The 27679-nt window shown below is 45.5% G+C and overlaps 1 protein-coding gene across 1 annotated transcript in view; it reads left to right on the top strand.

Annotated features, from left to right (window-relative positions):
* The window catches only part of LAD1 (ladinin 1), a 266379-nt gene that overhangs the window by 59047 nt on the left and 179653 nt on the right, over positions 1-27679 (top strand). The window contains exons 2-3 of the mRNA XM_069238901.1: positions 1144-1356; positions 9682-10252. Coding sequence (XP_069095002.1) covers positions 1144-1356; positions 9682-10252 — 784 coding nt within the window. The remainder of the gene's footprint in view (positions 1-1143; positions 1357-9681; positions 10253-27679) is intronic.

Here is a 27679-nt window from a genome sequence, read left to right as displayed (position 1 = left end):
ATTGAGTGGGGCTGTCTTGGAGGAATGCTCAAAGTCCAATAGCCAACTACAACCAGTCATGTGACCCAGAGTCCGACTGCAGGTACTAAATGGCTAAGGCAGGAAATGCCAACTTTTGAAAAAAAACATCTTCAAAATTGGACCCTATGGGTGACTTATATGTATTAAAAGAAAGGTTTGGGCCTGGCAGAAGTTGTATTTTGACAGTTCAAAATGGCAGTCTAAAACTCACACACAGGCTGCAATGGCAAGCCTGAGGCATGTTTAAAGGGCTACTTAAGTGGACGGCACATTCAGTGCTGCTGGCAACTAGTAGCATTTCATTTACAGGACCCTAGGCCCATGTAGTACCACTTTACTAGGGACTTACAAGAAAATTATATATGCCTAAAGGGTGTAAGACAATTCTAACATGCTTAAAGGTGAGAGCACAAGCACTTTAACACTTTTTAGCAGTGGTAAAGTGACCATAGTCCTAAAGCCAACAAAAATAAATTCAGCAAAAACGTGGAGGGTAGAGGTGTAGGGTTTGAGGGTGACCCTACAGAAAGTGCCAGGTTCAACATATATATATATATATATATATTTTGGACCTGTGGCCAACCCACTGCTGTGCACTGTCAAAGGCCTTGTGCAGCATGGTGTGTTGTGGTTGTCTACAGGGTAACAAAATGTTACTTTACATTAAAAAAGCCTAGAATTTCACTGAAAAAATCAAAGGTTAAGATAACATTATAGTTAGATGAAACATTCAGTAACAAAGTAATATTTTAAACAAAAAAAACACAGACATTTACCAGTTATTGTTGTAGTTATCTCAAGTAACTATTTCTCGTGCCCTATGGTAATTATAACTTGTGCTCTTGCCATACATTGTAATTAGTCCACACATGAGAACCGTTATGATCATATATACAATGTCCTTCTGTTAAACCTAACCCTTAGATCTGGTTACTTTGTAATATCCCTTACTATTTTTGCACTGCTGTAAAAAATGCTTAGAAAATGTAATAAAACAAATACATCACCTATCCAATGTTGAACCTGCATACCCCACGGTCATCTTACATGTTCATAGAATTATTTATTGATAATTGCTAAACATTACTTGTATGAACACATTTCTGTTTCATTCTTTACCAGCCTCGCCAAGCAGAGGACTCTGGAAGACGAGGAGGAGATAATCAGAGAGCAACGCAGAAGAAATCGGAACCTAAGCTCATCCACAGAGACCAGCGATGACCTCTCATTCAGCTTCCCAACTGTGGTTGAACAAGTAAATGCAGGGAGTCAATCTGCAAAAGCTCGACAGACTCAAAGCGAAAGGTTGGAGAGTGAGCGACCTGCACTGGAGAGGTAGGTTTCACTTTGGAAATTGCATCAGATCCACGACCGGACCTGTGCAGTGTGTGGCTGACAGCCGAGGTGTTTCACACCACAATAAACCAATAGCTGCAAAAATGAATATGCCACTCTGATTTTGTGCCGTACTCCAGGGACTCGAGTCAGAAAAGTAGTAAAATTGCACATTATTTCCTGTTTTGTCATGAGGGAAAACAGTTGCGGTGGAGAAATATCTTCCACGACAATTGTGACATTTGGGAGTGTTCTCTTCCCTTCAGAAGAGCTGCTGGAGCAAATCTTCGACAATTTACAAGTTGTGAAAGTGTCGGAGAGTAGCCCGTGAATGTTCACAAACTCGCAAATTTATGGGCATTCACAAACTTTCAAAGCAAAACACCCACTGATCGTCCCTCTCTCCCACTTCTTGCATGTGGCTTACTACTTTGTAATTGTGCGCAGTTGTGATGTGCCTTTATGAACTAATAAATGTACTTGTACGTGCTAGATATCCTCTTGGAATACTTGGCTGGTTTAAATGGACCAACTTTGGACTATGGCAGAAAATGGCTTAGTGAATTAGACCCAGAAGATGTTTATGCTACGTGGTCTACAGTCAGAATCACATTGTCTGTGTGGCTACATACCTGGGTTGTAGACTCTGTGCTTAGTTTCACAAAAAAGTAGCATCTGCCGTTGTACCAAAAGAGCCAGGTCTATCTGTTCTAGTCCTTCACACATCCTTACACTTCAACTACAGATGTTTTGATGGTCACAATATCCATCATTCAGTCGATCTCACTTTGTGACACTAAAGCATTGTACAAAATAGGCAAAGGAACCTAAATGTTGTCATGCCCTTGCAAAAGCGTTTAGGTAGAAACCTTCTGAATTGTGTTTACATCATTTACTTAGAGTAGACAGACTCTAAGCTAAACCTACCCAAATGTGTTTTGGGTCACCACAGATCACTTACTTATAAGTTATTTTTCAGCTCAGACAGCTAATTTAATTAAAGGCCACCACCGTGATTATGACATTACTTCAACAGCTGTGATGCCCTCTGGGGTGTGTATCAAGACAAAAGTAGAAACGAGGTGTCAGACAACTTCAGAACTCACTGACCTGTTTGTGTCCTTCTCCCCATGATGCTCAGACTCTGTTTGTGCAGTTCTCCTACAGTTCTATAAAGCAGGGACTTCATTATAGACCCCAGGTATCTTTACTCATTCACCATTAGTCCGTGAAGGGAGAGAAAACAAAAGTATATCATAGGTGAGGCACAGTGCACTGATGAGCAGTTCTGCTTTGCATCTATTCGGCATAAATATTTAATCAAAAGTCATTGGAATCACTGGATCAAGACTCATAGTCCGTGAATGATTATTCATGGCCTGTAAATGATGAGGTGTTATCAATGAGTGATGGTTTCCAGTCTGTTAATGGTGTTTCTGGGTCTGCGAACGTGGAATCACTGTCTGTAAAATACTTTTGTATCCTAGTGAATAATGAGGTAACCATTCTAAATAAGGTCCCTGGTCTGTGACTAATGGTTTCTGATGACTGATTGCTGAATCTGGCTTCCGGGGGGGAGCACTTGCCTACGGCTACGATTACGCTCGCCTACAACTGCTGTAAAGGGCAGCTGCTACACTGTTTACACTGTTGCCTTTAATTTCCTTGTACATAGCTTCACCACGCTGGAGGTGCCTGCCTCAAACATTCTTGGGAGCCATCTTAAAGAAGCTGCCCCTGGCGATTTTATTCAGTTTATGTGTTACTAAAATTCTGCCATTCTTGTTTTACTGTTGCACTTTTGGTTACAGTACTCCTGGAGAGGTAGGGAAGGGAGTTGCTGGGCTCTGGTTAGATTTCTGTTGTCCTTCCCATTTTTAGATCGAGCATAGCAGCGTGCAATCGCTGCTCTTCTCGACATGTTGTAATCTATTCTGTGGGCCTTGACCACGGCCATTTCATGCCCATCACTTTCATTGGTTTCTGGGCCTCCCTTTAAAACATCCCTTGATGTTTGTTACCGCCTTGGAGACTGACTCCGTTACATGGATTATTGAAATATCACCATGCAGCTTTGCCTCGCCTCTTTGCACTCCGTGGTCGTATGCTGTTTCTTCCTAGTTTTCGGACATCTTGCTGTTTCTTTGCAATGTCTTCCGAGTCTTTTTTTTTTTTTTTTTGCAGTTTTATGTAGCGCAAACTCAACATGAAGATATTGGAGTGCTTTATTTATTTATCTTTTTGCAATTTTATATAGCATAAACTTGATGCAAAGGTATTACAGCCCTTGACATGAACATCAGTTACATTACACAAGAACACATTCATTTTTGGTAGCAAGGGGAGATTAAGTGATCTGCAGAGAATCACAGGATGTTGAGCCGGTGCCGAGACTTAAACTGTGTTCCCAAGATTCAAAGTCTGCAGCTCTGGCCCTTACGCTACATCCTCTCCCATAGGGTTCTTTGTCTGGTGCTGTTGGGGCAGTCTGGAAATAACTTGTGTTTTTACATAGAGCTTTGTAATACAGGTTCTGCCATTTCATAGCACTGCAAAACAGGTGCCATTCTTAACAAAATCACTTTAGTTCATTTGCATCAACCTTGCAGAGATGAAGAGGTGAAAGAGCTATGTAAGGATTGCAATCTGCAACATTCTCGTTCTGTCAAGACCTCTATATTGGGTGCATTAACCAAATGACTTGAGTAGAGCTTAACACTAGGAGATAGCATGTGCTCTTGATAACCTCTGGAGGGTCACCAACCAAGCACATAGGTTAGTTTTAGGCAAGAAACTGGCAAAAGGTGTTGTCTCCAAAATGGTGGAAAAGGAGTTGTGACTCCAGACCCAAGCACTTCCCGGCCTCAACCTTGATAGCAAAAAACATCTAGCCTTTGGAAGTAAGTTGGACCTTTTCAGCTAGAGTTCAGTTTGTAGAGGCAGCCATTTTCCTTAGCCCTGTAGCGCAAAGAAGCTAACACAAAGGTGTCACAGAGAGAGAAGCAGCATATGATAGGGCACAAAAGTGGAGCAAATTCCAGCACTTCCTCCTCTCAGAATTCACTGGTGTCATGGCTTTGACAGTCCCCTCACAGTTACTGTGACCTTGCAGATCCCACTTCCAGAAGTGCTGTCTAAAACAGAGCTCGAATAGCACTGCTTCCTATTTGAAGAGCCCCCACCTTGAATACACCCCACAGTCACTGTCACAGACACAGAGTGCTTCCCCATCACCCTGTGTATAATATCACAGCCAGTCTTTAGGAATGAGGTAAAAACACTCCCCAGATGGCGGCCTTGTTGTGACCTCTCTCCTGCAGCAACAGGCCTGGGAGTAGCTGTGGCACCTGGCATAATCCACTACACTCCAAAACAAAACACATAGGTAAAAGACATTGGTGGTCATTCTGACCCTGGCGGTCTTTGACCGCCAGGGCGGAGGACCGCGGGAGCACCGCCGACAGGCCGGCGGTGCTCCAATGGGGATTCCGACCGCGGCGGTAAAGCCGCGGTCGGACCGGCACCACTGGCGGGCTCCCGCCAGTGTACCGCCGCCCCATTGAATCCTCCACGGCGGCGCAGCTTGCTGCACCGCCGCGGGGATTCCGACCCCCCCTACCGCCATCCAGATCCCGGCGGTCGGACCGCCGGGATCCGGATGGCGGTAGGGGGGGTCGCGGGGCCCCTGGGGGCCCCTGCAGTGCCCATGCCACTGGCATGGGCATTGCAGGGGCCCCCGTAAGAGGGCCCCTACATGTATTTCACTGTCTGCTGCGCAGACAGTGAAATACGCGACTGGTGCAACTGCACCCGTCGCACAGCTTCCACTCCGCCGGCTCGATTCCGAGCCGGCTTCATCGTGGAAGCCTCTTTCCCGCTGGGCTGGCGGGCGGTCTGAAGGCGACCGCCCGCCAGCCCAGCGGGAAAGTCAGAATTACCGCCGCGGTCTTTCGACCGCGGAACGGTAATCTGACGGCGGGACTTTGGCGGGCGGCCTCCGCCGCCCGCCAAGGTCAGAATGAGGGCCATTGTCATTTACAACGCCAATAGCTCTAACTCTCCCAAATGCGAGACCTATTGCATTGCAAACGCTTGTTTGGTGTGTCTTCATGCCTTGCCCATGCCCCTTTTTTGGAGGTGGGCTATTGTTAGCTTCAGAATGTGAATCCTAGCCCCCATGCCGTTGTTAGGCGAAACAAGTCCTGTGCCACAACCTTGTTACTCTTTTAAAAAAAATTCTCTAAACTATAGATTGCTGGTGAAGCACAAACTCGAGATGCACAATTTTTTTGAGGAGCACATGCCGGATGCAGTCTTTCTGTCTGAGAAATGGCAGAATGAGGACTCTGCCCCAGACATAGGGTATGCCATTCTGCAAGGCTTTGCCATTGTTAGACATTACAGGCAGCTGTGGGCCAGGGGAGAATTGCCTTTACCATTAAACAGGATTTTCATTGGATGCTCTCTGAACTCTCTATTGAGGGTTGCAAAGCATCCTCTTTCTAATAATGTTGCTGTGTCAGGAGCTCTGATTTACCGGCCCCAGGTCCCTTGTCCAAATCTTCCACTTTACTAGCTAACACGCCATCTGCTTTATCTCTATGCTGCTTTATCTCTATGCTAGCAGCTTCTTGGTTAGTAGGCGATTTAAACACCCATTTTGACCACACCCACTGTTCACCAGTTAAAGATAATTGATGAAATGGAGAGCTTACAACTCTCCCAACTAAATCTTACCCCACTCATAGATCAGGGCACATTCTTGACCCTGTTCTTACCAACATAGCACACATTGAAACTCAGTCACCCCTCCCTCTGGCCTGGTCAGATCGTCTTGCCATCCCAATACATATATTGTATGACAAGGCACCAGTGAACCACGATCTCGCCCATTCAAGGATACAGCAATGGTCCAGAGTTTCCCCTGAAAAGTTCAGTCATGCTCTTGAGAGTTGTTGTGCCACCGTGGCCAATTGTGTAGATAAGGCCAGTGTACTACTAGACGGCAGGCTTAGAGAAGCATTGGATCAAATTTCCCTCCTGTAAAGCAAGTCAAACTCAGACTAAAAGCCTTCGGTTGAGTGGCTTAGTGACAAACTTTTTATTCTTAAAAATAAGTGTAAGCGGCATTAGCACCTTTTGTCACGATTCACCCTGGGCCTACCGTCGAGGTGGGAGAGAGGTGGTGAGCGGCCCTGGTTCCTGCAAGTTCTGCTCTGGCCGAGGTAGGGGCGACCCCTTCCGGTAGCCACGGTGCTGTTTGACAATAGTAAGCCACTACAGTCCGTGCCCTCCAGAAGGAGTCCCAGAGGAAAAACCCCAAAAGGGTAAAAAACCTCCAACAGGAACTCCCTGAAACAGAAGGAGGACGCAAGGACGTTAGGACTTAAGATTCTGGAATTCTGGAATTCTGGAGACGGAAGACAGATCAAGAACAACTGGCGCCACGAAAGGAAACCAGCCGGAGCGTGACTACCACCACAGGAGTGTTGCAACACAATGAGAAGAAAGATAGATTTCCCTTATATACCCCTAAACAGGAAGTAGTAAAACCACCATCTTGGTTTGGGAAAAAGATTAAAACTAGAATAGAAAACATGCTCCTAAGAAAAGGGAAAAATGCATGCAGGGAAAAGAGGAAGTGAACAGCATGCTGGGAAGGGGAAAAGCATGCATAAAAATGAGCCATGTGCATGCATACGGCTTTTGGCCGTGTAAAAGGTAAGTGGTGGCAAGGAGGGTTCCCCAGGGAATCCCTGATGTGTGTTAGTTAATAAAATGTGCTGCGCGCGCTGAGCGCGCTAAACGCGGCAAGGATCGAGACCCGACTCGGGGTCTTCTATCCTGCTGCGCCTGCCCTGGAACAGGCGGCCGGAGAAATGGGCCGCGGCGTGTGCTGCGACCCTGAATCTGAGCCGCGGCTTTCCCCGCGGTCTGCTCGCGGGCTGCCGCGTTCCCTGTATGTTGCGCCGCAGCGGCCCTAGGACGCTGCCGTGGCGCAACACCTTTAGCACAGAGGCTATAACCTAGCTTGCAGATCTGACTATAAGGCAGCACTTAAAACATATCACCAGCTTATTAATGAGTCCTTCCAAAATTATTACACTGAAAAAATCCAATAGTCCAATAACACTTCATGTGAATTTTTTCTGTTGTCAAATATCTTACTAGTTATCTTCAATTCAGCCCTCACCCTTTCCATTAGATGAGTTGTAATGATCTAGCCTCGTTCTTCTTAACAAGTGGAGAATATCTATGCTGCGGTGCTATGCTAGCATTACCAGTTGAAGCTTGAAACTACCCTCAGCTTAAGACATGATTTGATTCATCAGTTGACAGTAACATCCTTATGTTCTGCCATCAAATCTGGCTCCCCATTAGACCCAATATCTCCTTCCACTTTAGTACAGGGCAGTGAGATAATCCAGCCTGTCCTTTATGAATTATTGAACCGCTCTTTGTCTTCCAGCTGTGTCCCCCAGTATTGGAAACACACAATGATCGTCCCATTTCTAAAAAAAAAAAACAAGTACTCAATCCCTCTAAGCCTGAAAAATATTGTCCTATTTTGCTGCTATAACTCTTCTCTAAGATTGTAGAGGAGCATGTGAATAGGCAGCTTTCTACCTTTATGGGGGATAGTGACCTCCTCCATAGGACACAATCAGGCTTCCGTCCCTCCTGCAGCACCGAATTAACCTTGCTGCTAGCCCCCGAGTCAGTTTGTCAGATTAGAGATGATGGCAACACTGTGGCTATCCTAATTCTGGACCTCAGTGCCGCTCTCAACATTGTAATTCACAATATCTTGATAGAGAGGCTCCAGAGCTGCGGTATAGGTGGTAAAGCCCTGCTTTGGCATGCCTAATTTCTGCAGGAACATACCTCTCAGGTCTCCAAACCTTTTGGACAAGCATCTTAACTTCTGGGCTGTTGTGTGGTGGCCTTACTTCCTCTGTCCCTTACCCCCTCCCAAGCCTAAGGTTAAAACTCTTGACATCTGGTTGATCAAACACTCTCCTTCAACAACCAGATCACAGCTCTCACAGGGAAATTCTTTGGGATGATGAGATCTTTGAGGAAAATTCTCCACCTTTTACCCGATTCTGCCCAAAAAAAGTTGTCCAGGCCATTCTCATATCCAGGCTGGACTATTGTAATGTCCTTTATTTAGGTGTGACTAAATCCAGCCTTAGGAGGCTGCAACGGGTACAGAGTGCTGCAGTGTGGGTGGTGCTCAATCTAACTAAGCATACTTCCATCAATACAGCACTTAGGAAACTTCACTGGCTCCCAGTGAGACAAAGATTCACCTTCAAAGATCTCTGCTACTGCTATAAGGCTCTTTCCTCTCAAGGTTCATCCTATCTTCAGGCGATGGTTAAATCTTATGTCTCATTTAGAAATCTGAGATCGTTCCAAAGCAAAATGGGCTGTTATCCCCCAATTTTAAAGAATTAGAATTAGAGGCAGCTCCTTTAGCTGTCTTGCATCTAAAATTTGGAACTCTCTCCCTATTGCAAATAGGCAGGCTTCATCTGAAACTCCTTTTAGGAAAAAAACTGAAAACTTGGCTGTTTGGGTGTAGTTGAGAACTGATCAGCATGTTGGGCAATTTCTTCCTCGGAGTGAGAATCCTAGCACTGGGACACTGTAAGAAGTGGCTATGCACTGTATAAGTTTTAGTATTATGGACGGTGCTCACTAGTCTTTGAGGGATGATTTATAGTGAATGATTAATGAATGATGCTTGCCAGTCTGTGACTGATAATTTATAGTGAGAGATTGATGAATGATGCTTGCCAGTCTGTGACTGATGGCTTATAGAGTGCGAAGGATGAGTGATTATTTGCAACATGTGACTTCTGATTTCTGCTGCATGAATGGTAAACGATTATTCCAAGTCTGTTAGCAATGGTCTACACAATGCTGCATAATGATGTTGCCAGTATGTGACTGGTGGTTTGTGTGATCAATGAATGATGATTCCCAGTCTGTGACAGGTGATTTCTGGTGTCTGAAAGACGAGTGATGCTTCCAAAATGTTACTAGTTTGTGATGAATTCCAGTTTGTGAGTGATGATTTCAAGTCTGTAAATTAGGATTCTCAGTCTGTCATGATGACGTTTAGTTTGTGAATGTCACTTTTTCAGCCTATAACTGATGATGCTCAGTATGTGAACACTGATTCCTGGTTATGATTCATTATTCTCAGTCTGTGAGGGAGGATGCCTATCTGAGAGAGGTGGCGCCGTATCTGTGATGGGTGACGTTTTATATTAATAGGGCTTTCATATCACTGACAAAAAATATTTTTCGTTTTAGAGCCCACCATATAGATGAGCCAGAACTTCAAGAGTCCCTGGGTCCTGATGACGATGAGAAAAAGTTCCTAGAAATACTGAAAAGTCGTGAGAGGAGGCGTCAGAGGAGGCAAGTGGAGATTCTGGAGACCATCAAACAGGAGCAGCAGGATGACAGAAAGCAAGAGAGTGAACCCAGGCATCCTCTGCAAGCCAATCATGCACCGAAAAGCAAGAAAGAAAAGGAACAGAATCAACAATTGACACCAGTACCATCCCAGCAACCTGTTGGCTCTACTCTGCACAACAAAGAGAATGAAAAGACTGGTACCAGGACAGATGAACATTTTCAGAAAGTCAGTCATGCTGTTAAGTGCATAAACGAAAGGGAAACAGGAGAACCAAGGACTACAGAATCACAGCAGCAACCTAGTTACATAATTGAAAGCAAGAAAGAAAGTGAGGATGGAGTACAAAAGGCTGAACTGTCTCAACATTCCAATCATGAAATTGAGTGCAAGAAGGAGAGGGGAGCAGCACCTACACCCCAGAAGCGCACCATCAAACAAGTTGTTTCATTATCTGCCACTCAGGTAAGTCTTGGCCAGGTGCATGCTCACAAATACCACATCACCCACAGTTCTACATATTATGCATCTTCATCTGCTTGGTTAGCATGGCCACATTTTAAAGTTTACTTTGAGAGTTCACAATATAACAGTCAACTACTTTGATACCTAAATCTATGCACTAGTGGTGATTTGTCTACTCACATGTCTAACTCAAAGCTTTTTATTTCTGAAGGCTTTCCCTTTAAGTGTGGGTCTACCAATAACTTATAAGAAGTAAGTCTAGTGATCCTACTGGTAATATGTGTTATTAGACTGATATATAATGATGGTTTGTTATCCTGAGTTTTGCCTAAGAACTTCCAATTTGGAACAATCTCCCCAAGTTCCAAGTAACTGCCAACAGATATTGAGAATTCTCTTAAATACCTAAATTCGGCCAAATGATGATCAAAGTCTATTTCCTCTTTTGTACAAATCAACATATACCTGGCAGACCATTTCATCTTTTTCAGTTCTTTTCTAAATTGCATCATAGTTACAAAATATTTTGCTATCTAACAACGAGAACACGTTTATGGATAAAGGTCTAAAATGCTCTCTATGGTCTATATTCCAAAATGTGAGAGCTGTTGTCAAATTATTTTTGTTGTACAAAAGTTTTAAAACATTATTTTTTTGCTTCCTTTAAACTTTCGTATACCCAACGTCATCTCATTAAATTCTCAATAGATAAATAAAGTGTCCTTGCTTTGGGACTACACCTGCGTATAATCTGATATGTTCCTTCCTTGCAGAAAACATAACTTTATTTGGGAAAGGCATTCTACCCTTTTAAACTCCTTGATATAAATAAACACTCCCTATTAACCATTTTGGTAATAATCTGGCAACTTCAGAGCTCAGAGATGTTATCACCATTTGATGTTTACTTTGATAACCACAGTCTACCGTCTGTTCTGTAAACACTGGCAAAACAATGAGCCATATTTCCACCTAATTACACTTTCCAGAGGCAATATTGTTTTTACTGTTGAGTGCAATGCCTTCCTGCCCCGTTTCCACCTATACATGAATAAAACTCTGCCCTGACACAGGGAGAAAACGTTTCTGCAAGTTTTTGACTACCCACAAACTTGGGAATTTGTTGATGATCGAGTATCAGTCTGCCCTAGATGTGCACGCATTGTTATGTTGGGACCTCCCCAAGTTACCCGGCGGACAGGGGTGTCTGTTTACACAGCCTGTGTCATTGCCGGCTGTGAAAGTTATCTCGTCCTGCTGTTGGAAGGGGAAATGGTTGAGACCCCGGACGTGGGAAAAAGAAATAAAGAGGCTGCACACGCCAGGCGCGGGCAGTTCGGCAGCCGTGGCAAAGCAACTGCGTGTCCCGTGTAAATCATTTATGCGCGCGGTGAGTGTGGAAGCGCGCTGTGGAATCGGAGCCTCATATTCATACTCCGATGTGATACGGAACAAATTGGCGACGAGGGGGAGATAAACCCCACGTGGAGGAAGAGCAGCGGCGCGACCCCCGGCAGCTCATAAATGCGCGCCGAAAGGAAAGAAACGCTCGAAGCGAAATTAAAGGTGGTGAAGACATCAGTTTGGAAATACGGGAGTGAGCACCGACGCCCCGCGCGAGAGGAACACTACAAAAGCAGGTGACGCGCGCTCCAAAAGAATATTTCACCCTGCCCCCACACTGGGCCCTAGGAGACCGGCCGGCAACCACAGAAAAAAAAAAAGGTGAGGAGGAGCGTAGCCCGCCTTCCGGGTGAGCGAGGCCCAGAAATGAAGGGACACAGATAACCGGGCCCCAGAGCAATACACAGAAAGGAAAAGGGCAAATAGGATCAAAAAAATAAAATAAAATAAAATATATACAGACAGATGAATAAACAGAGAAGGACAACAGAATACACACAGAATAGACAGAGGTCAAGGAAATAAAGAGGGGGTCACACAAAAAAAAAAAAAAAAAATGGCCAAGTTCCCAGTCATAGAGCCTTTTATCATGGAAAGGCCCCCATCAGCACAGGCCTCAAAATGGAAATCCTGGGTGGAACGTTTAGAAAATTATTTTGCAGCTGTCGCACTAGACCCGGATAGACAAAGACCGATGCTTCTCCACATGGGAGGAGCGATGCTACACAGAATCAGCAAAACAGTGGCTGAAGAAGGGCCCCCATTCACATACCGAACGCTAAAAAGGGCAATAACCGCATATTTTGAACCCATGGCAAATCCTGACTACGAACGGTTCCTACTGCAACAAGCCAGACAGCAATCAGATGAATCGGTAGACACATACTATGCAAGATTAAAGGAACTAGCAAGCACTTGCACATTGCCTGACCCGGATGATGAAATAAGAGCGCAATTTATCCAAGGATGCCACTCGACAAAATTAAGAGAACACATCCTCCAGATCCCAGGCATGACCATGGCTGACATGCTGACGATGGGCAGATCAAAAGAGTTGTCTAGGGTAAGAGCAGCACACATGGAATCGGCGCTCGCACAAACTATCAAAACAGAACCGATAAATGCTATAGCATCAAGCAGCGCAACAAAAAAGAAGGACAAGTCAAGATCGACAGGGGCGCACCGTTCATGCTACATGTGTGGAGGAACGTTCCCACACCAAGGTAAATGCCCTGCTCTGGGAAAACAGTGCACCAACTGCCAAAAACTAAATCACTTCGCAAAAGTTTGCCGTTCAAATACCAGAGCGAGAGGGGACAGACAAAAGACAAGTCAAGGGGCCAAAGCAGTACAACCACCAGACCTGATCCCGGACATGGATGACGATGATGAGCCAGAAGGAACCGTGTACATAATCCATGCAACTGAACCAGGATGCCAGAGCCGAAAGAAAATCCCAAAATGCCAAGTCCAAGTATCGGGACACCAAGTAACGGCCCTAATTGACACAGGAGCCTCAATTAATATACTGGCGAAATCTGATTTTGACAGAATGCCGCATCACCCCCCTCTAAGGCGCACGACAGTACAAGTATTCACGTTCGGATCAACAAGACCCCTCCCAATGGCGGGAGTTTTCGTGACGGACATCAATCATGGTGATGTAACGGTACAATCCAAGGTGTATGTCACTAAGAGAGGAACAGGGATGCTGCTCAGTTGCCGCACTGCAGAAGAACTGAAACTGGTGACATTCGCGTTCAGCATCCACGTGGGAGAGCTAGAAAGCCTACAGGAAGAATACGCAGATCTATTCCAAGGCATTGGCTGCCTGAAAGACCGTCAAATAAAACGACACATTGACAAGTCCATAGAACCAGTCGCGTTAAAGCACCGACGCATCGCATTTCATCTCCGCCCACAAGTGGAGGCAGAACTAAGGAAACTGGAAGAAGTGGACATAATTGAAAAGGTAGAAAGGCCAACACCATGGGTGTCGCCTATTGTGATCACCAGGAAACCCAAACAACCAGGGAAGGTACGCATATGTGTAGATATGCGCCTCCCAAACGTGGCGATCCGGAGGGAGCGTCACCTCACCCCTACAGTGGATGACATAATGGCGGAGGTCAGCGGGTCCAAATGGTTCTCAAAAATGGATCTAAGAGCTGGATATCACCAAATAATGTTGGCTACGGAGTCTCGAGCCATCACCACTTTCTCCACCCATGTGGGACTAAGACGATACCGACGCCTGAGTTTCGGGATCGCCAGCGCGGCTGAAGTTTTCCAGGACACAATAAGAGGCGTCCTGGCTGGCCTGGAGGGAGTCATCAATGTAAGTGATGATATCCTAGTACATGCACCCACAGTTGAGGCACACTTACAGAGGATACGAGCAGTATTCCAACGACTGCACACCCATGGACTGACATTACATCGAGAAAAGTGTGAATTTCTGAGGAGAGACATTGCGTTCTTCGGATATCACTTCTCAGAGAAAGGAGTCCAACCTGATCCAGAGAAAGTAGCAGATATAAAGTCAGCACCCCCCCTACATCAGTCACAGGTGTTCGAAGCTTCCTGGGGATGGTAATTTATTGTGGGAGATTCATTCCCAATCTAACCTCCCTCACGGCCCCACTACGGGAGTTAACTAAGGCTCACACTCCGTGGGAGTGGAATGCGACGCAGGAAAAGGCATTTCAGGACACAAAGCAGGCCCTATCGGCAGAGACTACTCTAGTCTTTTTTGACCCAGCAAAAGAAACAGAGCTATCAGTGGATGCGAGCCCAACAGGTCTCGGAGCCGTGTTGTCCCAAAAGGAGAAAGATGGTGACTGGGCCCCTGTGGCGTACGCCAGTCGAGCTTTGACAGTAACGGAGCAAAGATATTCACACATAGAGAAGGAGGCGCTAGCAGTCAATTGGGCCTGTCGCCACTATCATCTGTACATATATGGTCACCCATTCGTGGTATACACTGACCACAAGCCACTGATACCGTTGTTCAACAAAACAGCCTCACAGCCTCCCCCGAGGATTGAAAAATGGATCCTTCAACTACAAGGGTACCAACTCTCTGTGGTATACCGTCCCGGGGCACAAAACCCAGCAGACTATTTGTCTAGACACGCAAGATCAATTACCGTGCCCGAAGAAGAGGAGACTGAGAATACGGAGGAGTATGTGAAGTTGGTAGTGGAGAGATCCCGGCCACTGCCAATGTCCCTGAAGGAAATACAGGACGCAACAAAAGAAGATAAGGTTTTGCAATTGGCAATGTCCTGTGTCAGTGATGGGAGATGGCACCTGTTGAAACAGAATCTGAATCTAAGAACAGAGGAGGCCAATCACAACCTACAAGCATTATTTCGAGTCAGGCATGAGCTGGCCGTGTCGCCTGAAAGCTGCCTGTTGCGAGGAAGTCGGCTGGTCATCCCGGACAGCCTGAGGCAAAGGACAGTGGATTTGGCCCACACCACCCACCAGGGTATGGTAAAAACTAAGGCCAGACTGAGAAGTAAAGTGTGGTTCCCAGACCTAGACACCCGGGTGGAGAGGACCATACAGAGGTGTCATGTATGTCAATTGGTGGGGCCGACGGATCCGCCACCCCCCATCATCACAGAATCCATTCCATCAACGCCCTGGCAGAGAGCGAGCGCAGATCTGGGGAGCTTACCGGATGGAAGACACATGCTGGTGGTGATCAATGACTTCTCAAAATATCCAGAGGTCGAGCTTCTAGAATCTACGGTCACAGAAAAAGTGGTACCAAGTCTAGAGAAAATAATGGCCACCCATGGGATGATACAAGAACTAAGAACTGACAATGGTCCCCCGTTTTCTAGCCATGACTTTGCAGCATATCTGGCATCACATGCTATCCAACATCGGAAAATCACTCCACGTTGGCCTCAAGCCAATGGAGAAGTTGAACGATTTATGAGGACCCTAAACAAAGTACTGAGGATTGCGGTAGTGAGAGAGAAAAACATAGACTGTGCCATTTTTGAATTCTTGAGAGAATATCGCCTGACCCCCCATAGCACCACCGGTGTACCACCGAGCCATATTTGTATGCAACTACAAGTAAGGGACACCATTCCCCAAGTGGATACCATGACAGCGGCACAGGGACAGATGAAAGACAGGCAAAGACAAGTGGAAACAAGACTGAAACAAAGACAGGTCCACAACGAGCGGATGTCAAAGAAAAGGAGAGCATGTACCAGATATCTGAGGATAGGGGAGGTGGTACTAATGAAGAATTGACATCCGGGAGGAAAGTTCAAAACACCTTTCGAATCAGGTCTGTGGACAGTCACACGAGTAAAGGGAACACTGGTGACAGCTACAAGAGGAAGTGAAGTAGTGACAAGGAACATATCGTGTTTCAAGACATATCACGGAGATCATCTGGATTGTCAAGGGAGCGGAAACAAGAGGAGTCAAGAGAGAGAAGATGAAGAGTTCAGGAGACCAGGTCCCTCCGCTGAGAACGGGCTGAGGAGCAGTCCTTCACGAACCCAGGATGAAGTAGGAGAGAGAGAAGTTGCACCTCTGGAGATCCCGGCACAGACCGAGGAGAACCAGCGGGGAGAAGTGCCAGTGGAGGAAGACAGCCGTGAGGTGATTCGAAGAAGAGGGATGGGCAGGTACCATTTGCGACCCCGCCTGTCACCACCAGAGAGACTGAAGGACTATATATGTGAGTAACGGGGACAGTGTGATATCGATTAACCGCAGTGAGTAAGAGGTCAGCGAAAGTATTTGAGTAGAAAGGAAATGTGTAGGTACGTAGAAAATACTGTTCTTCTGAGCACGTTCTGAACAAAGTGTTTATATGTTATATCTCCCTGGTTTTTTTGTTTTTAAATTTATTTTATAGTTGAGGACAGTGCTTTAAATGGGCCGGTACTCACCGGTACTAAGTACCGGCACTTTTGAATTTCCTGCCCTTGAATACCGGAACTTCTCCATGGCCAAAGAGAGTACCGGTACTCACGGGGCAAAAAGGCAACCGCAATCAAATCGGTGTCTCAGAAAGAAGCGCAAAACAGCAGAAAAACAAGTCGGCCCGTTTTCGTGCAGCACTCTGATAATCGAGTGCTAATCTACCCTTAGATTGTGCTAAGCAAGCAGCAGCCCCATGCATTTGATTCATAGCTGCCAGGGAGTCTGGGAGGGGCCGACGTCACACTGTGATTATTAACACAGTGTCCAGTCCGGCTCAATGGAGTCAATAGCACTTTAGGTGTGTGAGTAGAGCCATCTAACAGCCATACATCGTAATTGAGGTAAATCTAAGTGAAGGCTTCCTGCTGTACAGCAGAGTAAGCCATCACTTGTTTGGTGCCATGGTGAGGAAGAAGGTGGTGATAGTAACTCTGTGGCAGAGTGGGTGGGAATCCAGGTTTAGTAATGTGGACAGACATCAGCTTATGAAAGCGTTTCTAAAAACAAAACAATTGCATGCCCCGTGTGCATGCATGAGTGCTTGTAAGTGACTGTGCGTGTTCTTGTATGTGAGTGTTGTCTGCAGTGTTCAGCACAGTAACTCTATAGCTGCCAGCCCGACAAGCCCTGCATTCCCACAGTTTGGCTGTGAAGCAAACGTAAAAATGTTCGATTGTAGCAAGTGCAACATCACTCTCTCTCTCAAGTGCAAATATGTTTTTTTCTGCAGTGCCGCAACACCACTGTACTTTGTTTTTAATAGTCCGTTTTCTCTTGGGTTAATGGAGTAGCTGGGAGAGGCAGAGATGGGCACCCAACAAATTAACAAGGAGAGCCCGGTCAGAGCCGAACTAAGAGTCTGGCTTGGCTTTAAGAGAAGTGCAGAAGTTGAGCCTTGAAAACATTAACATTTTAAATACAATTGTAATTTTTAACATGTGGGAGCATTTCACCTTGGTACATAGGCTTATAGCCTACCATTGACAGGAGTTTATTAAAATTGATAGTGAAGTTAGAAATGGTTGTGCTCCCATCATGATGTCAATCCCACTATTAAAATAAGAAGCAAGTCAATTTTCATGTGTACATTATATATGGCCTGTTTTATTTCCATGAATGAAACAACATTATAGTGTATTAATTCTAACACAAGATGTGATTGTACGGCATACATCGTGAATTCGCGTATTTGAATATATTAGCATGTGTGATAATGAAGAAAAAGGAGGTTTGGTGACATGAAATATTTGCCTAGGATCACACAAATTGGAAAAGTGGGGAAGCTGGGATTGATCCCAGAATTTCTGGTTTCACACCGTGAACCCAGTCACCAGATGGCTATATTTTAATTTCCCTCATGTTTTACAACAAAGGTCACTGTTTTGTCTTTATAGTTTACATTAAGATTAGAGTTTGAGTGGCAGGCAGATTTTACAGTAGCTAAGGAGCTTTGAAGCAAAGCAGTACCATTTAGGAGCAACTGGGTGATGTCTGCTAGGAGGCAGTGAGACAATAGGTTTTAACAGAGATAAACTTTTCCAAAAAATGTTATGGAAAATAGCTTGTGCAAGTTATATGTAATGTAAGTGTTGTACCATGGGAAGCCCACTTGTATTGTGCTATGCAGCCATAGGAAACAAAAATATCTGGAAAATCCAAAGAAGTTCCCATAATAAGGGCCTCTGTTGCCTGCAGAGTTGGGGATGTATTTGCTGACATGTATGCTTGGCTTTTTTTTAAAAAGATGATGGTGCTTCCTTTCATTGTAGTGCTCATTTTCATGCCCAGACAATATCGCTAAAGGATTTTTCCCTCAATAACAAAATGAACCATGTCAACATTGGGTGATGCCAAGCTTTCAAAGCTAGGATGTGGTTACATTCATGCAGTGTCCTGAGTAGGCATATCTTTGAAGGCTAAAAGTTGGCTCATTGGATCTGGAACCCGCAGGAGTGAAGGTCGGGCGTAAATTCAGTCATAGACATGTTTTCTTTTTCAATCTGCAATCTAGAAGTAATGTAATAGGAGTTTTCATCAGGCATCCCTTTAAATGTGTACATTTTGTTGTTTAATGTCCCCTAGAAGTTCGTTCAAAACCAAGGTCTCTTTACTGGAATCTACAACTTCTATGAAAAAACATCCATTGCCATACTTTGTCAAGAGTGTGATGCTGGTTGGTGTGCAAGAATGAAATTACATTTCATCTTAATGCCAAAAGAGAGAAAATGCCACTGGCTAATGTAAGGGTCATAGAGTGGAGTAACATGCTGAAAGACAACGTGGTTGATGTAAGGTGGTTTGAAGTTTTTGAGCAATTAGTACTATGGATCTATAATAATGCTATATACAGATAAGGCTGTTTTTAAATAGAATGAGATTATGGAGTCTAATTTTCAAGGTTTCTTTCTTAAAAGTGACCAGTGGCGGCTGCCATGTATTTAGATTGGGGGGGACGGACAAAATACATGTAGCATTCAAATAATAATAATAAAAAAAAAAGAAAATGGCACTTACCTTCCTCACTTGCAATAATCGTCCTCCTCGCTCCGGTGTCTTCTCTCCTTGAAGCTCTGGACCCAGTAAAGTACACTACTCAGTCTTGGTGCTGCTTTCATGCTGTTAAGCAGCATGAGAGAAGTGTCAGGATTGGAGGGAGTGGCCTCTCTCAGCATTCTTAAGAGCACTGGAGGCATGTGCTTTCTCTAACTCAGCGTCTTAAGACCGCTTGGTTAGAGAAGTTTAAAATGCCCATGTCAAACTGCCTGTTGCAAGATTGCTGGCCAAAGGGACATGCGCACTTTAAGCATAAGTGCAGAGCTCCCTGCTGCCACTCAGCAGCAATTGCCCTGCCCCGTCCTGAAACTCGGTTCAGGATGGGTTGTTGAAAAATAAAATGGTGATAAATAAACTTTATTACCATTTTATTTTTCAGCTGCTCTGGTGCATTTTTACAGTGGGGTGACGCTCCTCCGCTTTCATGGAGGTGCCGCTCCTGAAAGTGACGATACTATACATTACTCCACATAATGTAAACATTCAAAATGTCCTTCATGTGCCTAGCACAGAAGCAATCTATCCACATGTAAAATTCAAAAGATAATATTAAATGCAACCTTTTGTATAAAAAAAGGACAAATGAAATACTCAAAAGATACCAAAAATGCATCTGTATAATTATGCTCATCTGCTCACCAAGAAAATCGCAATCAAATTAAATATGTGCTTCTGGCCACGCCCCTTAGCACCACCCATAGCCCGCCCCCAAGCCCCACCCCTAACCCACAACTCAATTTGGTGAGTACCTGCACTTATTTTTTTCCATTTAAAGCACTGGTTGAGGAGGAATGTTATGTTGGGACCTCCCCAAGTTACCCGGTGGACAGGGGTGTCTGTTTACACAGCCCGTGTCATTGCCGGCTGTGAAAGTTATCTCCCCCTGCTGTTGGAAGGGGAAATGGTTGAGACCCCGGACGTGGGAAAAAGAAATAAAGAGGCTGCACACGCCAGGCGCGGGCAGTTCGGCAGCCGTGGCAAAGCAACTGCGTGTCCCGTGTAAATCATTTATGCGCGCGGTGAGTGGGAAGCGCGCTGTGGAATCGGAGCCTCATATTCATACTCCGATGTGATACGGAACACGCATAATGTATACCGTTTACTGTGAGCAAAACCCTTTCCAAATTTAAGTTCTTTATTAGAAAATACCAACAAATGGCGTGATTCACAAAAGTATTTACGTGTAGTAAAGTTACTAGTGCAGAGTCTCTGCACTCGGATCGGAATCCCCACACTGCAGTTATCAGTGAGGTGATTCAGCCCCGCGTGCGGAGGCTCTTCACCTTTAATACACGTAAATACCTTTGTGAATCAGGCCTAATGAGTTTTACACGTGTAAATGAATGCGTTTGCACAACTAAAATTCAAATTGAGTGCAAAATAACTTTGTGAATGAGACCGCTAAGTTAGGTGACATCCACATAGTTTAACAAGGCATCTTTTCTTTATTAAAATTAATTCTGATTATTTTGACTCTTTCAACATTAGACTCTTCTCTTTATTATGTTCAATTCCACTATACTCTTTCTGGGTAGTTTGTCCATTTCGTCTATTTGATTTCTATTCTATTTTCTCCTCTGCCTCCTTTCTTCTCAGTCAATTGAAAATTATGACATGGCTAGATTAGCCAAATCTTTTAAATATCACTAAACTAGTAAAATGAACTAATCTGCCAGTGACTCCAGCAGTAGTGAAATACTTATTAGTCCAGCCATGGCTGATGGTGGCAGGAATTCTTAATGGTAATAGTCAGCCGGCTCTGAAGTGCGTGAGTATGCAGCATCTCCAATTTAATGTATGTGGTGCATTTTCAGTAGCCAGATGAGGGTCCAGTAAAAAATATATTAATATCACCATGCAATCCATGGAAGAGTAAATCGGCCTCCATTATGTCACAGTACCGAAATATGAATTAAAAAACACAAATACCATACATCAATCAAATACATGCATACAAGCCAATTAAGCATACACATACATATTCGTGTGTATCTACACATGCAGACATACACGCACATAAACACACACATGCACACTCGCTATCGGTTACTGTTTGGGTGTAAGGCATCCAGATGACTTCATGTACCGAGCTATCAACTTTTGACAGCTAGGATTTCGTGCTTGAAAAATGATCCCTATCATGTGTTAGTCCAATTGGATCAATTGAAGTAATCCAAGGTGACAATATTTGAAATGTTATGATGCACATTCTGAAAGTTCGGGACTGAAAGTGTTGTGCCCAGGTGGCCCTTTCTGTACGAGATGTGAGCATTTACCTCCATTTACATACGGGTGTGCTCCCTCTAATCACAATTCAGTCTATTTATGGTGACTGTCTTGAACACGTTTTCATGTCCAAGTCTACCAGCTGCCTCCATTCTGCACCACTGCACTCTACAGGCACTCTACTCTTCAAGCCTGTACTCTCTGCCACTGAACTCAACACCACTCTACTCTGCACCACTGCACTCTACACCAGTGTGTCCTACGTCACTGCACTCTATGTGACTTTATTGTACTGTGCACCACTGTGCTCTATGCCGCTGCTCTCTGCACCACTCCACTCAGCATCACTCTACTGTGGCCTACTCTACTCTATGCCACTGCACTCTACCCTATACCACTCAACTTTATACCACTCTACTGCACTCTATGTCACTACACTCTGCATTACTCCATGCCAATCTAATCAATTCTGCACCACTTCCCACCATGCCACTGCACTCTACACAGTCTAGTCTACAACACTGCACTCTATGCCACTCTACTCTACACCTCTGCACTCCACCCCTCCACTGTACCCTGAACCACTCCACTCCATACCACTTCACTCTACTCTGAACAATCTAAACTACATCATTGCACTCTATGTCACTGCACTCTACTATGCACCACTCTACTCTACACCACTGCACTCTGTGCCACTCTACCCTGCAAGATTGAACCCTCGGCCACTGAACTCAAGGACACTCTACTCTGCAGCACTGCACTCTAAGCCACTGCAAACTTCACCAATCTACACCATTGCACTCTATGTCACTGGCACTCTGCACCACTCTGCACCAATGTATTCTATGCCACTCTACTCTGCACCCATCTACTCTGTGTCATTCTGCACTGTACGAGTCTTCTCTGTGCCACTGCATTCTATGACACTGTACTCTGCAAGACAACACTCTCTGCACTGAACTCAACACCACTCTACTCTGCACCACTGCACTCTACACCATTGCATTCTACATCACTGCACTGTATTCCACTCTATTCTACTCTGCACCACTGTACTCTATGCTACTGCTCGGTGCCTCACTCTACTCTGGACCACTCTACTCTAAGCTACTGCACTCTACTCTGAACCACTCAGCTGTATGCCACACTACTGCACTCTATGCCACTACACTCTGCATCACCCAAGCAATTTTAATCTATTCTGCACCACTGCAGTCCAAGGCACCACACTCTATGCCACTCTACTCCACATCTCTGCACTCTATACCACTCTACTCTACTCCTCCGCACGCTACCCTGATCCACTCCACTCTATGCCACTTTACTCTACTCTGAAACAATCTACTCTGCACCATTGCACTCTACACCACTGCACTCTACTCTGCACCACTGTACTGTAAGGCACTGTAATCTGCACCACTCTACTCTGGGTCACTGCACTCTACGTCAATGCACTCTACCCCAGTTTACTCAATACCAATGTACTCTATGCTACTGTACTCTATGGCAGTCTACTCTGCATCACTGTATATTTTGCCATTTCATACTAGAGCACTCTACAACACTACACTCTACGATACTCCACTCTATGAAACTCTACTCCATTAAACTATACTCCAATCTATGACACTCTACTCCATTCAACAACACTCCACTCCATGCCATTGTACATTACTCCACTCTACAGCACGCTATGCAACTCCCCCTATGCCACTCCATGCCATGTTACTCCACTCTATTCTTTGCCACCCTACTCCACTCCACTCTTTGCCACTTCACTCTATGTCTTTCAACTCTGCACCACTCCACTGCATGCCACTTTACACCACTTTCCTCACTGCCATTCTATGCCACTCTAGTCTATCCCACTCCACTCTATGCCACTCTATTCTATGCCAATCACTCTTTACGCCATTCTACTCCACTTCACTCCACTCCACTCCACTGTACTCTGAAGCAATGTACTCTACACCACTCCACTGTATGCCATTCCACCCTACACCACTCCACTCTATGCCACTCCACTCTACAACACTCAACTTCACTGTGTGGTATTCCAGTCTCCTACACTACTCTACTCTATGCCACTCCACCCTATGACAGTCTACTCTGCTTTATGCCACTTTACACTATGTGCTACACCACACCATGACATTCAATGGCACTCCACGACACTCTATTCCAATCTGACACACTATGCCACTTAACTCTACTCCAATTTATGTCCTTCAGCTCTACCACACTCTACTGCCTCCACGATGCCCGACTCCACTCTATGACCCTCCACTTCACTCTACTCCATGCCACTCAGCTCTTCACCATTCTACGTCACTCCATAACACACCACTCTACTCCACTTTATGACACTCCACTCTACGCCACTCTCCTTTACCTCACTAACTTATAGCCATGCTGAACAGCAGTCACGCTGGGGTGCAACATGGCTAAAACATATTGGCAAAGCCAATAGCTCTTGCACAGATGAGACCTATTGGCTTTGCCTATGCATGTTTTGTTTCTATATTTCTTTATTCTAACAGCATCCCAGAGTGCACAGAAGCCAAAATACTTTGGCATATCTGCACTATATTAAACATTGATACAAACAAAACGAAAAATATGTTACTGGTGGAATTGCTAAGAACCTTTAAGACATACTAACCAATCCAATTGATTTAGGCAGTGTTGGGACAGACAAATTCCTTGTATGGTATTGGACATGCACCCCTACCCTGAGGCCCAAACTATAATGATATATGGATCCTTGATGCTGATTTTTATTGTCATGGGCAATCAAAGATCATGAGTGTGTGCCATGATATAGATCTGCATCACGTATTGCAGTCTTTTTGGACAAAGAGGGGCACCAAAACCACTATCCTCATAGTGGTGAAAGTTACTGCCTATGCCAGGAGTTTAGCAGCATGGGCACAGTGGTGACAGCATACCATGTAGTGATCAGTAGGAGTGACCAGGCCTTTTTACTTGTGTCACTGGAGTGAGGCCTACAAGCTCACTCATTTAAAATTCTGTGCTTAACTCACCCTTGGCCTTCATCAGTTTGGTAAGCAGTACTGTGCAGTGTGTGTGTGTTTTACCTGTGTTGGGTTAATGTGTGCCTGTGAATGGTACAATACAGGGATAATACAGTGCTGTGCAGTGCATGTTGTTTATATACATGTGCTGGGAGTATGTGTGCCTGTGAAAGGAAACAAAACAAAGGAAATGAACTGCTGTGCATGTGTTCTGAATATGTGTCTGCGAATTGTACAGTACATGGAAGATTCTGGGTTCCATGTTGGGAGACCCATGGATAACAGAAGGAAATGAGAAGGTAGAGGAATCCCGCCTGAAAGAATTGTGGATTGCTGTATTCCTGTGAGCTGTGTGTGCCACACTGGAGAAAGGGAAATTCAGGCTTTTCAGTAAACTTCAAAAGGTGCTCTTTGATTCGGAGAAAGCTCAGTAGAAAGATGCCTGGGCACATCTGAGGAAAAAGATGGGACTAATAAGAGAATCATAAAGAGTAGGGCTGAGATCCTGGGGTAACCTTTTGATATACATATCACTGTGGCTGACATCCAGGTGTGAACCTCTAGTCACTCTCATGTCCTGTGTTGTGGGGATTTGAAGTTGAAGTTGATGATTTGAAGTTGCTTCTGCTGTGACAGAGGGAGGCAAGGGTAGAGTAGACAGAGCACTTCAAAGGAAAATACATCATCAACACGCACTTTAAAGACTCTAAATTAGGGGTGGGCAAAGAATCCCGCTCTGCCGGCGGAGTTTGCTGAGTTTTCCCCACTCCGCACTCTGCACTTCCCGGGGGGTTCCAAAAAACTCAGTGAAGTGACGCAGAGCAGAGTTTTTTCTCTTGCTCACCAACATTAAGTTGATGAGCGCGAGCTAGAGAAAACGCTAAGTTGGAGAGCAAGATTTCTGAATGTGAGCAGTAGCGGTAGGCCGCGCCTGCTCGCGATGAGAAAGCTGCCGCTCGCGTTGAGGAAGCTGCTGCTCAAGTAGAAAATCTACTCAAGTGGCAAAAAGAAGTTAGTGCCCTCTCATTCGCCACGTGATGCTGTTTGTGCTGATTTTACAGGACAGGAGAAACTCCAGCACTGAAAATCAGTGTGAACAGCGTGCCTTACCCCAATGCCGCGTAGGGCAGCAGAGTTTTTTTGGCACTACGAAGCAGGACTCCGCGAACACCACCCAGGCCTACTCTTAATCACATTTGGTCTCTGGAAATTGACTATAAGGAAGGGAGCTTGAGACCTCAAAACATGTTAACGGTCAAGCAGCCGGTAGGGCTATGTGAGGAGGGGAAGCCATGTAAGACATCTGCATGTGGCCAAGACTGGGGGCCAAGGCTTGCCAGTCTCCCAGCTGGGTGAGGAGACATCACTCAGGGAATCCAGGACTACCTGCTCCTAGAGCCTGGTGCATCAGTGCCTGCCTGCTTGCCAAGACCAGTGTGCCCTTGGAGGAAGAGAAGGGTTGGAGGAAGAAAGTTTCCATTGGGGGATCATGGCTATTGGATCCCTATAGCGAGGTGAGAGGCAATGGCTCCTGCACCAATCAGGTTATTACCTGTGTGCAAGGAAAAGTTTGTGACTCTCTTATGCCACAGGAGAGCCACTGTGAAGTGAGCCATGGACTTTGCTGCATGGATCGGGCTGTAATTCAGTTATCCAGTAAGCCAGGTGCGGCCACTGCGAAGTTACTGCAATGCCTATCAGGCCGTATCTCGTGTGAGGAATGAAGTTGATGTGTCCAACGATATGGAATGGGTGGTCATCGACCAACTCAAACTTACAGCAACAAATTTAAAACAAAAGTTGCTACTTCATGAACAAAGATGGACATTGAGGCTACGTACTGACACGAATGGACTTAACGATAACATTCAATGGTCCACCCTGGGTTAACTTCCTGACTCTATGTCAGCCTGAATACACAGCATACACTCCCATCTAGTATCCACCCTGGTTCCGTCGATTCACCTTAACCCACAACAAGAGCCCTTTTTGTGTAGGAGTTCAATTCCCCCAGCCTGTCCCTCCTGCCCCCCCCAAACCCTCCCTCCTTCTGTTTCGCGTTCCCTCGATCTGTGTGCTCCTTTACATCTTTTCCTTTCTTCATATTCTTGTTCCCTCTGCGTCCCCCTGTCTCTCACATTGTCCTTCTTTTCCTCTCTTTCACTTTCTTTTTTCTCCCCCCGCCTCCTTGTTACCCCACCGCCAGCTCCCCCCTCTTTCCCCTTTCCCCCCACCCCCCTCTTTCCTCTATTCCATTGCTCCACCCTTTCCATTTTGTCTCTTTACTTTATATATATATCTTCCTCTATCATTCTTCTCTCTCCCTCTTTTCCCCTGTCTCTCCTCTCTGCCGCCCCCCTCCTGCCTGTCTACACTTTCCTTCCTGCACCCACTTTTATTTATTTTTCGGATTAACCTATTTTTTTCCTAATTTTGGCTACAGCTCAGAGTTCCCACTACTCTGGAGTGCCTTAGGCGCTCCCCCAGGGAGACTACAATTCCCATCTTCCCTGGGAGCGGTTTGACGCACTGCGGCGCCACGGCGCGTCACACCAGCGTGCCCAGTCATGTCTCCTCACACGAGGGATGGGTCATGGGAGCGCTGGAGGTACCACCCTCGGGGAGCGGAGTGGCGCGCCGCGGGGTATGCGACGCGTCACCTATGCGCGCCCGACCGTGTCTTCTCCTGTGAGACTCGAGTCGGGTTAGCACCCATACTTCCGTAAACACCGCATACGTTCCCATGACGCCGGATCCTTCCGGCGCTGCATCTAAGACATCCCCCACTAATTACCACTCCCCTTAAATAGTGGAAGCCCCCGCATCCCAGCACCAGAGCAGCTGGGCGCCGACATGTAGGTACGCCCACCGGTATTTCCCTTTGGAGTGGTACGTTTTTTAAGCTTTCTCGTGGGTATTGTCTGCAAATTGCACTTGTTGAACTATATATTATTGTTTGGAGGTTCCTTCCCCCACCTCGCAGCTCATTAAGATACTCCTCTTGAGCTTCCCACCTTAACCCTTTGCTCAGCTGGGCAGTACCTCTAAAACTTACCGTTTATTTATTTATTTTCTTCACCACTGCCTGGTCTTTGTCATTGTTTTAATCCCCGCTTTAGAGTGTGACTACAAGGGATACCTCCCCCGGCATTTCCCAGACCAGAGGCTAGTCGCCTTTTACCCTGGGGTAAGTCACCACTGCATGTGAGTGTGTATGTGTGTGTCTTTTCTGCACTTTACCTTC

This window comes from Pleurodeles waltl, chromosome 6 (genome assembly GCF_031143425.1).
Source record: "Pleurodeles waltl isolate 20211129_DDA chromosome 6, aPleWal1.hap1.20221129, whole genome shotgun sequence".
Classification (NCBI taxonomy): Eukaryota; Metazoa; Chordata; class Amphibia; order Caudata; family Salamandridae; genus Pleurodeles; species Pleurodeles waltl.
The sequence above is the reverse complement of the archived record's forward strand: the minus strand, read 5'-3'. Positions and strand labels throughout refer to the sequence as shown.